Source organism: Uranotaenia lowii, chromosome 2, assembly GCF_029784155.1.
Source record: "Uranotaenia lowii strain MFRU-FL chromosome 2, ASM2978415v1, whole genome shotgun sequence".
Lineage (NCBI taxonomy): Eukaryota > Metazoa > Arthropoda > Insecta > Diptera > Culicidae > Uranotaenia > Uranotaenia lowii.
The window spans coordinates 336,708,131-336,723,898 of NC_073692.1; the positions used below are offsets into that span (position 1 = coordinate 336,708,131).

The window sequence follows — 15,768 nt, forward strand, 5'->3', positions numbered from 1 at the left end:
TGTATTTTCTTCAACTTTGGAGCTTCCTAATTATTTTTTTTTAGAATTTTAATGGGATGAAAAAAATGAAAATATCCAATCAGTGAATAAGGTTTAAAAACTATACACTCTAAATATTTTTTCGATTACGGCATCAATGCATTCCGTTTACCTCGCAGTATCTTTTTAATTCGCCTGGATAGAAGAAAATAAAAATATTGCTATAAATTATATATGGGCTTAATCATGTGATTTGCCATTTTCTTCAATTTTGAAAAATTTATAGCTTGTTTTGTGATACAACATATCTTGAGATTTCCAAATTGTAAAAAAGACAGTGTTAATATTTCCTGCAGTCAACCTTTCCACAAACGTCAGCTTTCCTGAAAGATGAGTGTTACTATCCAAGAGAGGGACCACGAGTTCTCAATACTTCAAATTCAGCTGAAATTACTACAAGGGGTCATTCAAATATTACGTAGGGGAACTGGGGGCAAGCTCGGCCGCCTACTAAAGAAATGCTCATTTTGCAAGAACTAAAAGTAAATTTTTTTCTATTTCCTTCACAAAATCATTGCTTAGATTGTCTTTAATAAGATATCTACGCTGTCTGTGATTTTACCGTTTTTTAAAAGTATAGTATTAAAAGTATAGTATTAATTTATAACAACAGTGAAAAAACAGTATTCATAAACTAGTGGAGGTAAAACCGGCACACCGTGGGGATAAGGCCGGCACCGTTTTGGTTCAAAACTCATCCATGATAATTTACTGAATTTTTAAGTTACGTTTACGTGAGTAAATTTGAACCTTTAGATTTGTATGGGTTTTGTACTGACATTTTTGTTTATTCTGTGGAACCGAGCAACTCATAATTTTTGTGACAATTGTGCTAATTTATAAATTCTCTAAAGAAAATTTCCACTGAACAACTTTGTCGAAGACCGTGACTTCGTATCTGTATCTTATTGGACCAAAAAGTTATTAGCTTTTTAACAGGGGTATGTATTTTGGCATTGATAAACAATAAATTCAATTGACACCACTGCTTGGTGCCTACACGCTCTTTTTTTTAAACTTAAAATTAAGTAGTTTTGGTTCAAAACAGCACTTCAGTGGCTTCCCTCAACTTTGAGTTTGTTTGGGCAATAGCAAAACTAAGTTCTGATATGCATACTCAATACTAAGTTCGGCAGCCGAACTTGAATTTATCCTTTTTTTTCGGGGGTAGCTTATTTTCAGGGAATTAAAGGATGATAAAAATTTTGTTGTACCCGGATGTTGCTGTTCCGGTACATTGCATTGCAATTGCAGAGCGGTGGAAAGTTTTGACACTCCCGGTCAAAGAAAACTTCCGGATGTTACTTCCTACGGGAAGTAAACAACATCCGGAAGTTTCCGGACATTCCAAGCCGCTCACCATATGATGACAATGACGGACAGAATTTTACGCTGACACGGTATTTTCAGTCCAACAAAGAGAGTTCAATTTTTAGTTCATAAGGTCGAACTCAGCTTTGCTCCCTCGCCGAAGGAAAAAAAAGGATCAGTTTTGAGTTCGCAGTTCGAACTCCATTTTGAACCATCGCAAGGAGGAAAAAGGGTACTTAACTTTAAGTTCATAGAAACGAACTATGTTTTGAACCTCGGTCGTACTTAATTTTGAGTAAAAATAAAAGAGCGTGTAGCGAGGTATTGCATAACTACTTTTAATGCAACACTTCGTGAGGCTCCAGCAGTGATGTCAATTGAATTTGTTGTTTTTCAATGCCAAAAGACAGACCCCCGTTAAACAGCTAATAACTTTTTTGCCTAATTAGATACAAAGTTACGGTGTTGGACAAAGTTGTTCAGCGAAAAATTTCCTAGATTTTTATAAATTGGCACAAAAACCATCAGGAGGCTCGTCTCCGTAGAAGAATTAAAAATGATGGTGAGTTTCAGTACAAAATATTCAATTTTCCCATACAAACCTTAAAGTTCAAATACACTTATGCAAACGTTACTTGAAAATTCTGCAAAAAAATCATGGATGAGTTTTGAACCAAAAATAAGCGTTGTAGACCCCAGGACTTGAGAAATTCTTCCACACTGTAAAATTGTCCGTTCCCCAAGGTAGGAACCTCAGACGAAATATTTTCTTACTACCCCTAAGAAGAGGTGGAAAATTTTAATGCCGCTCGGCGCTAACTCTATGCGGACACAAATGCGCTGAAAAGTGTACTGTATCAACGTTGATACTATTGGAAAAACACTGCTGGCATAAAGACTCGAGCTCCCAAGCAAAATGATGCACATTTTATTAGATTTTCATCCTATTGCAAAATTTTTCTCGAAATAAAAAAAAAGTGAGAATCGAACCCAACGTAACATTTTTATATCGACTTGCCAGTCCGATAACTCAATCAGTGCACCAAATGAATCAGTTAGCAAACGAAGATTTATTGTCACCGTCTTTTGCCATGGCTGATCACCAAAAAAAACGCAATGCGTAGACCGTCTGCCATTTGGCCAGTGGTTTGTTTTTTCATCCTCATTTGTCTTAGATGGGAATGAGATAGAAATGGAAATGTAAATGGGATGGGAATTCCAATAGGAATATGGATGGGATGGGAATTGCAATGGGAATAAGATGTGAATTTGAATGGGATGGGATCTGGAATGGGAGTGATAATGGGGTTGGGAACAGGAACAGGAACAGGAACAGGAACAGGAACAGGAACAGGAACAGGAACAGGAACATGAACAGGAACAGGAACAGGAACAGGAACAGGAACAGGAACAGGAACAGGAACAGGAACAGGAACAGGAATATGAACAGGAACAGGAACAGGAACAGGAACAGGAACAGGAACAGGAACAAGAACAGGAACAGGAACAGGAACAGGAACAGGAACAGGAACAGGAACAGGAACAGGAACAGGAACAGGAACAGGAACAGGAACTGGAACAGGAATAGGAACAGGAACAGGAATAGGAATAGGAACAGGAACAGGAACAGGAACAGAAACAGGAACAGGAACAGGAACAGGAACAGGAACAGGAACAGGAACAGGAACAGGAACAGGAACAGGAACAGGAACAGGAACAGGAACAGGAACAGGAACAGGAACAGGAATAGAAATAGAAATAGGAATAGGAATAGGAATAGGAATAGGAATAGGAATAGGAATAGGAATAGGAATAGGAATGGGAATAGGAATAGGAATAGGAATAGGAATCGGAATCGAAATCGGAATCGAAATCGGAATCGGAATCGGAAAGGGAATGGGAATGGGAATGGGAAAGGGAATGGGAAAGGAAATGGGAAAGGGAAATGGAAATGGAAATGGAAAGGGAAAGGAAAAGGAAAAGGGAAAGGGAATATGAATAGGAATAGGAATAGGCATGCTTGTCCAACACCTCGCAAACAGAACAGAGCAGAGAACGAATTACACTTTTATCATTTCGGTTCCCGAGTGCACTGCTCAGCCGATCAACGTTCACTTATCTTTTTGCCGAGTGCGCCCGAATGCGGTTGCTCTGACGGTCGGGTGGACGTCGCTCGCTCTAAAGAAAAGAGAAGGAGCTGGCTAGAAAATTGTGCTCTAGCGACGCTGCTGAGTAGCTCAGTGTATCAAGCCAGAAAGATTTCAATGCAGGAATGTTTTCTTCAGAAAAGCCGTTATGCAGAGCGGAACAGAGCATCAGTCGAAGAGGTCCAATGTAGGTTTAGGTATGAACTATTTTTGTAGGTAGCCGGGTAGGGCACTTCCTGGCAAGTTATTTGAAAAACATGGGGAATACCGGGTCAATAATCTGAAATTTTCCATTCCAAAAACTGAGCAATATCCGTCAAAATCTGAGGAAATTCCAGACATTTATCTAGTGAAGAAAAACGACTTAAATTTTTTTGTCGCAACACATCAGCAGTGTTAAATTTAAGTTTAAAGCATACGAAGGAAAGTTTTGGTTTGATTTTTTATGAAACAAACTTTCACAAATCCAATTTTCAACAAACAATTTTAAACTGAATTCGATTTTCTTGTTTCATTTTCCAAATAATCAGGGCAAAATCCAAGTAGTTTTTTCACAATATCCGGGCATCCGCTAATTGCTGTATACTTAGGTTTATGTACTTTAAAATCGTACGTGGGTAGCATTAATTTACAAAAGCAGCGATTCGCAAAGTAACATTTACTAAAATTATCCAAAAATCTTTGTCTATTAAACAAACCGTAATTATGCAGGGATCTGGAACAAATTTTAGTAATAAAATGCAAAACTTTCACAAATCTTAAAAATTTAGGATTTATCTTCCTTTACCGCTACGTTTTTGATATTTTTCGACCGAAGAAAGCTTTCGTAGCTAATCATTGATCCTGGTGCAGAACATCAATCTAGAGGAACTCGCTTAGGAATGACCAGATAGGTGTTTTATAAAATTTAAAGTCGAGAGATTCAAAAATAGCGCGATAATAACAATAACTTTTAGAAAAGCATTTTTCAAGTATTTTTTTTTTTAATTTAACCGTATCTCCTTGGGTAAAGATTGTAGAACTTTGACATGTTAAACAAAGTTGTGTATTCTATTGAGATAAATAACTTTGTAGAAAAAACTTAAGCTCTAAAATGCTTAACAAGAAAGTTATGATTTATATCACGCTATCGGTGGACCTCTAAACTTTATTTTTCATATCAAAATATGCGCTATATTATACAGAGCAATGTTGTCGAAGACACCAGCATTCTATCTTGACTACCATTGGTGTTATTAATTTAGTTCCGTTAGATTTATGTTCTGCATTGTAAATTCCGACGCACTTCGAAACATCGATCCAGACGCAACCGATGAAGACAAACCGAGTTTTCTGGTAAGCGTCTCTTTCGCCCGAGTGCGAACGAATTTATCTGCACTGAGAACGCACTTCATCAGTTTGTTTGCTTCTCTGGCCCACACTTGGGTGGACGCTTGGTCGCTCTGGAGGTAACTGAGCATTTTTACAGATTCTCCGTTTGGGAAGAGCACAGCGAAAAAAATACACGCTCTTACTCTGAACGGGCTAATCTGAGGAGCGATGCCAAGCATGGGAATAGGAATAGGAATAGGAATGGGAATAGGAATGGGAATAGGGATAGGAATAGGAATAGGAATGAGATTGGAATTGGAATGGGAATGGGAATGGGAATGGGAAACGAGAAACTATTTTCTATTGCCGGTTTACATACACACTCACAGCTGCTTATTGCCAGTCATCTTAGCCGATGGTTGCTTGCCGGAGGTTGGATACAAAGATTTTTTTTCTAATATCGGTTTACATTCTCACACTGTGGTCGGTACATCATTCGACAATTATAATCCTGCTTTGTCTTGTGATGGGATATGGGATATATTTAATTTGGTTTCTTTTAGACATATGCAATGCGGTTGCGTTGGGAGGGCAATGCCAGTGATGAGAGAGCTTGTTAATACGGGTCCGGCATAAAATGTTATGCCAATAATTCCACCTCCAAGGAAGGTGATTAGTGGAGTAGATTCTGATTTGTGGGTGTATGTTTCAACGATATTTTTTAAGCTGTTTGATCTTGCGGATGATTCTGAACACATTTTATCAACACAACTTTGAAATCCGCCCTCGTTTTATCGAACTGGATTAGCTGTTAAATATCGTTACTAATGAAAAAGGTTTAATAGACGTTCTAGCTGTAACATTACTCCTCAATTGAGGCCCTAAAATCAGACAGAGCCAGGTGATCAAATTGTTAGTTTTAAGTTGCCATGAATCCATATTTTGAAAATTTATTTTTGGATTTTTTTTTCAAAATGTAGAAACTCTACAAAACTCGAAAAAAAATTCGATTTTAAGGTTTTAATACTAACTAAATCCACTGATTAGTGTTGAGAATATCAACATCTAAGCGATGGTGGGAATTGTGTCCAATTGAATGTTCCTCTTAGAATTCTGTCTTTTCGATACACTTGGATCGACCTTTATTATTTAGCTTATTATTTAGGTACTTTTTGCGTCATATTTGAATATAATTTTTTTTCAACATTCTTCTTTAAAAACGTTTTTAAACCTAAAATATTGAACAGCTATCGATAAATTTCAAGTGTTTTCGACCGTTCGTTTCCCTGGAGGTATAGGATTCCGACTATCCGGTGGACCTCGCTCACGCTGTCTGGGACAGCATAAATTCATGGCTGGATTGAAACGCTGTCGAGTGGAACATCATCGCAGCGATTCCGGGCAGAGTAATTTTTCCACATCCAACGAACAAGCGAACGGACGACTTCTCGATGACACCGCCAACACTTCGCTCTGCCAGTATCTACGATAATGGTTATCCTCCTGGCCGCCAGAAGCAAGAATGGTGTTCAGAATATGTACAAATGAGCCAATCCAACCCCATTCGCTTATGAAGTCTGTGTCCAACAACACGAACCGAGCCCAGAGAGCATTGTCATTCCATTGATCGCCTGATGTAACCAGTGTATATGGTCTGAAAGGACATTTCCTCGCGTTTTTTCCTTTTTTTGGGCCTAACCAGACCCAGGGAGTAGGCCCGTAACCGGTGAATCCGAAACCATTTTTCGGTTGCCAACCTTCGAAAGGTGGTGGCATTATGTCGGAAAATGTTCGGTGCATCAGCTTGAGCCGGGGCTATTGTGCCATCCATAGGTATGCTAAGAAGTAATTGGAAGTGAAATATGAAATACCGTGGAAAATGGCTGTAAAAAGGACTACCTCTTTTTTTTATTGCCGGCTTTATTAAAACGACAGCAGTCGTCGAATATCGGATTGGTTGGTTTGGTCGCAAGCATTTGTTCTTCGGGGCGGGCTCATCTCCCACTTTCCGAGCTCCCGCCCCAGCCCAAGAAGAGGATGATGGCATCGGCGAATATCTCCTACAAGTTTGCCGAAGGTGGAACCTCTCTCGTCGTTTGATATGCCAAGGGAAATAAAAAGGGCCGGAATATTGCCGGCTGTATCCGGTTTTATGGTTACGTCAATTTGCGATGGCTCTGTAGGAATGGTTACGATGTTCCGGATAATTATGTTTTCGGCAGCAATTTGACGTCCTTTTGATAATGAGCAGTTTCGGCTTGCTGGAGAAAGGTACACCGGGAGCAAACGTTCTGGGCGAAATGATATGATTTGTTTGATGACATTATTGTAGGTGTTTCTGGGGGCTCTCTCTATTCTGGGACGGTGTGTTACTTACAATTTTGAAGGCTTAACCTTACGAATTTATTGCCTAAAATATAGTTATTTCGAATCTGCTTTACGATTACATATGAAAACATCATTTTTGTCTCAATGATCTCAATGATAATTTCTTTATAACAGATTTTGAAGTTATCTAAGGTTAAAATTATCGGACACCTTCAAATGTTGCCTAGAAGTTCTAGTTTTGAAGATATGGCGTACCAAACATATATCATTTCACTTGCTATCTTAGGAAAAATTGTTCAAATCTTTTGTAAGAAATCATATTAATATTGTAGAGAGTTGCAACACAATCCTTTTGAAAATATTTTCAACTATGTTTTTCTACAATCGATCTATAAATTTCAAAAAGTAGAGCTGATAGACAAATCAAGTTGAATATTGGGGATTTCTTTATTATTTGATAATAATTTTATTTTCCAAACTATCTATGGTTAGATTTGTTCGTGAAAAAATCTAGACCATATTTAAGTGCACAAAACTTTGTTGCAATTTTATCAGCTTTTCTAATAAAGTATCTATAAAAGTTAATGGAAATCTTTTAGGTACACACTTTAACCATAATCCGCTCTTCAGTTTCAATATGACACTATTGGAAGTTTGGCATTCGGGTGCATCCAAATAAAACAATTTCTTCGGGGCCCTCAATGAATTCTTAAAATCTTTAATGTTGCATCATAACTTTTTTTTATGGACGCACCCTGAAAGCCCTTAAAATAACTTCCTAATCAGACCTTGAGTGTCTTTTGTCACTTCTCGCTTAAAAACGCTATATCTCTCTTGTATTTCAACCAATTTTTACCAAATTTATAATGTTTAAAATCTAGTAATGTAACTCAAATGGTTAGAAGCTATATGTTGCATAGAAAAATACTTTTTTTTAAGAAAAACTGAGAAATTGCAAATTGACAAAAAGTTCGAAAAACAGCTACCTTTGAAAATTCGTCAAAAACTCTGTGTTTCGTATTTCTACAATCTAAAAGAGCAAAAATATGCCTAATTAGGTCAACATTTCAGTCCTCTTTTCAAAATTTATTTTGTGTGACTTGAACAATTTGACGGTTCATTGATTGGGGGGGTTTGGTGTCAAATTTTTCTCATATCAGTTTTGTCTGAACAATTCATTCATGAAGAGTATTAAAAATTTGTAGGTTCTATGTTATTATTCAGCTCATAGTTATTTTAGAATAATAGTTAGAAATTTATTTTAAGTCTTATCCCTCGAAATCAATTCCTAGAAATTCATGTTTTTATGAGATTCAAATCATAAATAATGGATTTTCGAAGTTTTATTTCAAGGTTATTAATATAAAAACTTCACAACTTAATTTTCGCTTGGAGATAATGTACAAATCCTTGACCATAAAAATTCATAAAAATTTATTTTATAACTATAAACCTGTGAAAATGTGGTTCCAAACTGACCCTGATTAAATTTAAATTTTAATTTTGAATCTAGATATAAAACTATGAAACTGTGATCTCCTGCAGTTTGAATCCTTATCGATACTCTCTCATTGATATGTTTATGTGTTATGTTAATCATGGCTTTTGAACCTGAGTTCAAAATTTGAATTCCGAATTTGACTACGAATTTTTAATCTAAGATCCAGATTTCTTTCCGTTATGAACCAACAAGCGAAATACGTATCAAAACCCTCAACCAGAAATCTCTTATTTCTATTCTGAATTGTCGGTTTTTAACATGAATTCTTTCTCAAATTTTTGTTTGATTTTGCAATTAATGTGAACAAAATCGGACAACATCTGAGCAATTTGGCAAGCTTAGTTTTATATTATTGAAATTCGATATTCGGGACTTAATTTATATCAAGAAGTGAGATTTTTTTTTTAAAACTGTAGTAGAATTGTGGACCTGGAATAAGATTTCGAGGTTTTGGCTTTAGATATGGGCCTAGATTATTACTCTTGAATCATTTAAGTCGTTCATCAAAATGTGATTAAGAATTTGAAATTTGGAGTTTAGAGAAAAACATTTCGCCTGGCATTTTTAGAATTTCATGGGGAGGAGGGGATTAAACCCCAAATCTCACCCCCCCCCCCCACCCTCCCGTTCTAACGGCCATGTCTCATCAATGAAAATGCATTCACAATTTTTTGGCGCAAACATTATTTTGTCAATGGATAAGTTTGATTTCGATAACTGGTTTAATTTACCTTCGTTTTTGCGTAATCATTCACAGATTTACTTGAATGAACGCTTAATACAGTCAGAAAAATTGCGGAAGTTATCGCTAAACGAAATTGGCAAGTGCTTAAAGACCGAGATACCTCTTAATTCTAGCGAAATAATTTTGGTCTTATATATCCTTTTTCTGATCAGAAGATTCTTTTGACTAATGTTTTGATAATAGAAACAAAAACCAATCTCCTTAGCTTCATTTTTATCTCTTTTATCATAAAATCAATTAGATCAAATTTCAACCACCTAATCTTTTTGTTTTCTTTTTGTTTTCAGGTATGCATCTGTGAAAAAGTAGCGATAGCTATTTAGTACAGAAAAGTAAGTAATTGTACTTTCGGAGATTCTAGAAATACACAGGTCTGACTTAATTCCACCAAAATTTTCTAGCCAGATTTTATCCAAAATTGAGAGAAACCTACTTGTCGTGATTTGCTGATTATAATCAGCATCAGCAAATAATTATTCTTCCTTCATCCCGATTCCGTTCTACAAAAGAAAGGGTTCAAATTATTCGTGGTAGATGGTCCCTTTTGCTAAATAAGTTTTTAATCTATGGCAACAAAAGCTTGTATGGGAGCCCCCTTTTTTCTTCCTATCTTCCACTGCTGGAAATTGGTAGGGGTCTCTAATCATCATCCATGTTTTTCGTACCTAAAAAACCCTCTCATATCAAAAATTAATTTACTGGTAAATAAGTTATTAGGTCTAAAATCGATAAGGAACTCCCTTTTTCCCTCCCTTATACAAAAGTATAGAAACATTTTCACACCCAAATAACTTGCCAAAATTGATTAAATTTGCTTGATTAGTTCTCAAGTTATACCAACAAAATTGTATTGGGGTACCTTTTTCATTTCCTTCGTTCCTAAATGCCCTATACCAAATTAGGTACCATTTGTTCGAATAGTTCTAGAGTTATGAAAAAAAAAAACAATTTTTCGAACCCCCCCCCCCCCCCCCTTTCCAATCCCCTCACAGGAAAAAAATGAGGAGTAGTAAATAATCATAGAAATATTTATCATATTCAAATAACATCGCATGCCAAATTAGGTTCCATTTGCTTGATTAGTTCTCGAGTTTTGCAAAAAAAGAGCCCCCCCTTCTCCCTTCCTTCCTTGATGATTGATGAAGCAGATGTTCAAATAATCATAGAAACTTTTTTTGTATTCAAATACCCTCCCATACCAAATTTAATACGATTTCCATGATCGGTTCTCGAGTTATGCAAAAATAGTAAGGGAGCCTCCCTCCCCTTTCCTTTTTCTTCACTGGAAAGAGAGAGGGGTCCTATTTCAATTTAGTTCTATTTGCTTGATTAAATTTCGAGTTATGAAATAAAAATCATATGAAAATCCCCCTCCACCCTTGCTATCACCGTAATGAAAAGAGGGAGGGGTCTCAAATATTATGGGAACCACCCTCCTCGCTTCCTATTTCCTCACTGAAAGGAAAGAAGGGTAACACACCATTTTAGGAACATTTTCCGTAACCAAATACACTCCCATGCTAAATTTGGTTCCATTTGCATGATCAGTTCTTGAGTTATTCAAACAGTTTTTTTTTTTTGCATGGGAAGTCTCCTCCCTCTTCCCAAAAGGGAGGCTTAAAAATATTATAGAGACCTTCCCCGGCCCTCTAAAATCTCTCCAGTCGAGTTTCACGCAAATCGGTTTAATCAAATATTTATTTATAATTCTGAACTCAAAATTAGAATTTAACTTAGGGAAACGAGCGATGATTTCTTATCGATTTTCGAAAAGGGCGTATACGCCAATTGTAAACAAATCCAGTTCCTAGTATAAACGTATTAAACTTTGTATTTTACATCTAAATATATGATCCTTTTTTAAGTGTATTTAAATTTAATTTTTTTTAAAGGCGAATAGTTTTTTTTATGAGTGTGCATTTACGATGCTCTTTGCGCCCTCTTCATCCTGGGGATGAAAAGTAATTTTTGTTGATTTCCATCTACCGAAGATCCTCTCCTCCAAATTTTATCGCGAACAAAAACGGCCAATAGTAATTCCTGGATCGAAAAGAGGCATTCTTACATTCTCAGATCAATTTTACACAGGCAAAAATGCCAATAGTAGAGATTTTTGAATGGTTATGTGTTAAAATTTGCAAATATGTTCAATGAGATTACTTGTAGCTGCTTTGCCAAGCAAAATTATCCTAAATTTTGCTTCTGCGATGAGTGATTCAAAAAAGCGAACAGTCATTCTGGATATCAAAATTTTGGCGAATAGACAAAATGAGGAAACACATGATCCAAAAATCTAATTAATCCATTTTTCACATAACAAACACGGAAAACTTGTATTTACCTACCGCGGAATGAAATTATGCTTAATATTATTTTTTAAGATTCTCTTGTGTTCTTTTTGGTTCGGGCATCAATTTGGAACTTTTGTCGACCTTTGATGTAACAGACAAAAATTGTTAAATTTATTGCAGTCATCGATCAAAAATGCCTAGATAAATAGAATCTGATATATTGAATGGTTAAAACTAGGTATGTATTGCATAAGAATTGATTGACTCTCAACCTGTCTTCATTAAAGCTCAATCACCAGTGTTTGCACTTGTACGTAAACTCTATTTTGACGATTCGCATTAACAGACTTTCGCACACAACAATCCCATTGAACTTCAGAGTAGAGAGAGATACAGTGAAAAGATCACGTAGCCTGGGAAGCCGGCAGAAGTTGTAAATAAATCACAAACAAAGCTAAACAAATGAACGGAGAAACAGAGAGCTTTGCTGCTCACTTCTCCGGGCCATGTCTGCATGTTGGCTTTGAAGTGATTCAACGAAATGCTGTTATCGAACCGGCCAGCCATTCCTTCCTCCAGCCAAATCCAACTGATTGGTGATAAACGCCTCCAAGTTGAGTGTAACTAAAATAATTGAATTCTCAAATAGTTTTACTATGCAGAGAATTTCACCAATATATGTTCGTATGGGGGGAGCCGGAACCGAGGAAATAACTTTTCCTCATCAAGAGGATAGAACTTTTATCCCCCCGAAGCCCGGGGAAGTCATTGGGTCGTTCCGAGACTTTCCTCCTTTGGCCTGAAGCGGGAATGTGAGGGTCTAGTTGGGGAGTTCCGGGCACATTTCGGGGCAGCGATCGAATCCCAAAGAGACACTCTCCGATTGGGATCTGGTACAACTTTCGGGAGGGAAAAGTTGAACAAGTTGCATATGTATGATTGTGTGTTTCTGTGAACGTCTCAACGAGTAAGCGTAAGGGTATGTGAGTGAGTGGGTACTATATTTGTTCGAACGTGGCCCCATAACGATATAACAACATTGTACGTTCCTGATGCGGAAAATTTCTCCGGAGCAATGCAAAAACTTTGTGATAAAACGTTTGTTTTATTCGACTCACTCTTTTACATGGTTATTTCGCCTGCAGCCCGGTACAAGAGTCGATGGGGGAGATATTCCGAGGAGCAAGTGATTGTTCGTTTTGCTGGATGTGTCCCTCATGTACGGACGACGAACGGTGTGATTCTTGGACGATTCTTTTGCCGCATGTATGAACTTGTGAGTTTCTTTCCAATCTATAGAGAATTTTGTCCAGCAACCCAACGAACGGCTTGGCAAGAATAACAAAAAAAAAAAAACCGGGCCCAAACATGATGGTGACAATCTGGACCGGGCAATGCAGATTGGCAAAATTAAGGAAAAATCCTGTAATGTTTTCTGGGGAATTGCCCACACATGAACATAAGTCCCGTAACTTAACCGGACCGAATGGGCAGGTGGCAGGTCGGCAGTCTGAGTCAGGGGATATCCTGCAGATAAGGAAACAAGCTGTTGGTTTATCTCCCATGTTCCCCCTAGTAAACAAGCATGTTTTTATTTTTGTCTTACGGTTCGGCTGAAGTTAGTGTTCTGAAGTAAAAATAAATGGAGGCATCACACTTTTTCAAAGCTTATAGTACATTTAAGCTTGTGGAATTTTAAATGGATCCCAATAACATTGAAATTTAGCTCGTTTATCTTATAACATAATGTACGAATAAAGTTCGAATATAGTTTTTCTTTAGATACTGTAGGAGTGATGCCCTAGTCATGTCTCTTAAGTAGACTTCGATTTCCTCATAGTTCGAAAGGATAGCGTGAGATAACGAGGTCTTCCGCCCTTGGTTAATGTCTAAAAACTTATTCGCCCTAAAAACTATTCGACATTTTCCGCTTCTTAAAACAAATTATTATTTTGTTTTTGACTCCATACTCATAGGGTTAAAAAATAGGAGTCGTCCATATTACAGACCATTATTTTCTTTTAATTTTTCGTAAAAAGATGCGGGTTTGTGGGAAAATGCTGAAACACAGAATCTTTGACCGGCTGGTTGAAGATACTATAAGGCTCCATCATTGCATACAACCAAATGGTACTTTGAAGAAAAAGGAAGAATGGAACATATCATTATTATTATATTAACAAGCTCTACTTGCCATGCAGGATCTTCCATATCTTAAACCCTCTTTAAAGTAACTCACAGTACAATTAAAGTGGCACTTGAAATAAGTATTGAATCCTTACACTTACTTTGGCATCTTTGGTGTTGTCTTTATTATAATATTAGTTAGTTGTTGTATTAATAGTTGTGCTTTGTGTATCAGCCAATGCAAGATGTGTTTAGTCACCCTATGCTATGCTAGACTTTGCTGTGCTAGATGCGAATTTGAGTGAAAATGAAAACAGAGAAGATCTCATGTATTGATCTGTTGTTCTAAAATTGGATAATCCATACAAAACGTACTTAGCGAAAAAAGTGTTTACGATATCGGCATCTGGTTATGGTATGAAAAGATAAAAGGAAAGATAACAAAAAATAGAGATGAGAGATAAGCGAGTTGAGTCAAAAGAGAGATGAGAAAAAGAGAGATGAGAAAAAGAGAGATGAGAAAAAGAGAGATGAGAAAAAGAGAGATGAGACAAAGAGATATGAGAAAAAGAGAGATGAGAAAAAGAGAGATTTAAAAAATTAAGATGAAAAAAAGGGATTAGAAAAGAAAGATTAAGTGAAATAAAAAAAGAGAGAAAAAAGTGAAAAAAAGAGATATAGAAAGAGAGATGAAAAGAGGTACAGAAAGAAAGATAAAAAGAGAGATAAAAGAGAGATTAAAAAAAAGATTAGAAAGAGAGACATTAAAAAAGAGATAATTAAAAAAAGATAGATTAAAATGAGGGACTAAAAAAAGAGATTTGAAAAAAAGAGATTGAAAAAGAGATATTAAAAAGCAATATTAAAAAAGGGATATTTGAAAAGAGAGATTATAAAAAATAGACAAGAAAGATAAAAAAAGGAATAAAAAAGGATTAAGAATGGAGAGATTCAAAAAATAATTAAAAACAGATTAAAAAAGAGAGATAAAATAATTAAAAAAGAGAAAGATAAAAAAAGAGATTAAAAAAAATAAATAAGAGAAATTAATAAAAGAAAAATTAAAAAAGAGAGATTAAAAAGAGAGATTAAAAAAGAGCGATTAATATAAGAGAGATTACATAAAAGGAGGTAACAAAAAGAGATTAAAAAACAGAAATCTTAAAAATGCGAGATGAAAAAAGAGAAATTTAAAATATGTGAAACGAGAAAAGAGAAAATATAAAAATGAGAGACGAAAAAAGAGAAATTATAATAATGAGAGATGACAAAAGAGAAACTATAAATATGGAAGATGAAAAAATAGTAGGTATAAAAATGGGTAATGAAAAAAGAGAAATTATAAAATAGAGAGATTGAAAAAAAGATTAAAAGAGGAGAAATTAAAAAAAAGTGATTCAAAAAAGAGTGATTTAAAAATAGAGATTAATAAAACATAGAGATTATAAAAGAGAGATTAATAAAGAGATAGTTAAAGAGAAGAGAGACTGAAAAGAGAGATTAGAAAAGAGAGATTAGAAAAGAGAGATTAAAAAGAGAGATTAGAAAAGAGCGATTAAAAAAAAGAAATTATAACGAGAGATTTAAATTGAGAGATTTAAAAGAGATAGTTTTAAAAAAAGAATATAAAAAAGAGATTACTAGAAGAGCGGTTAAAAATAGTGAGATTTAAAAATGAGAGATTTTTTTTAGCCATTTTCAAAAATGAAGAGGTTTTTAAATTATTTTATCGGCCTGTCATATCGGCTTAAAATATGGAGGAGTTCTTCGATGTTGAAATTGGATACATCCAGATGGCGTACCCTGTACAAGAAAAAAGAGAATTAAAAAAAAAGATCAGATAAAAAGATGAGAACGTACTACAGAGAAAATAGTATTAAGACATAGTATAGAGATCATAGTAGATAGTGGATAATAGATAGTAGAGAGAAGAGAAAAGAGAGGAGAAGAGAGAAGAGAGAAGAGAGA

The 15,768-nt window shown here is 35.7% G+C and overlaps 2 protein-coding genes across 3 annotated transcripts in view; one reads left to right on the top strand and one right to left on the bottom strand.

The window, feature by feature from the left end:
* The window catches only part of LOC129744360 (uncharacterized), a 386,715-nt gene that overhangs the window by 135,226 nt on the left and 235,721 nt on the right, over window positions 1-15,768 (top strand). The gene's annotated exons all lie outside the window — the stretch shown is intronic.
* LOC129743006 (ATP synthase subunit a-like) overlaps window positions 2,522-15,768 on the bottom strand; it is a 15,446-nt gene continuing 2,199 nt past the window's right edge. The window contains exon 2 of the mRNA XM_055734950.1: window positions 2,522-2,923. Within this exon, the coding sequence (XP_055590925.1) occupies window positions 2,522-2,923 (402 nt within the window). The remainder of the gene's footprint in view (window positions 2,924-15,768) is intronic.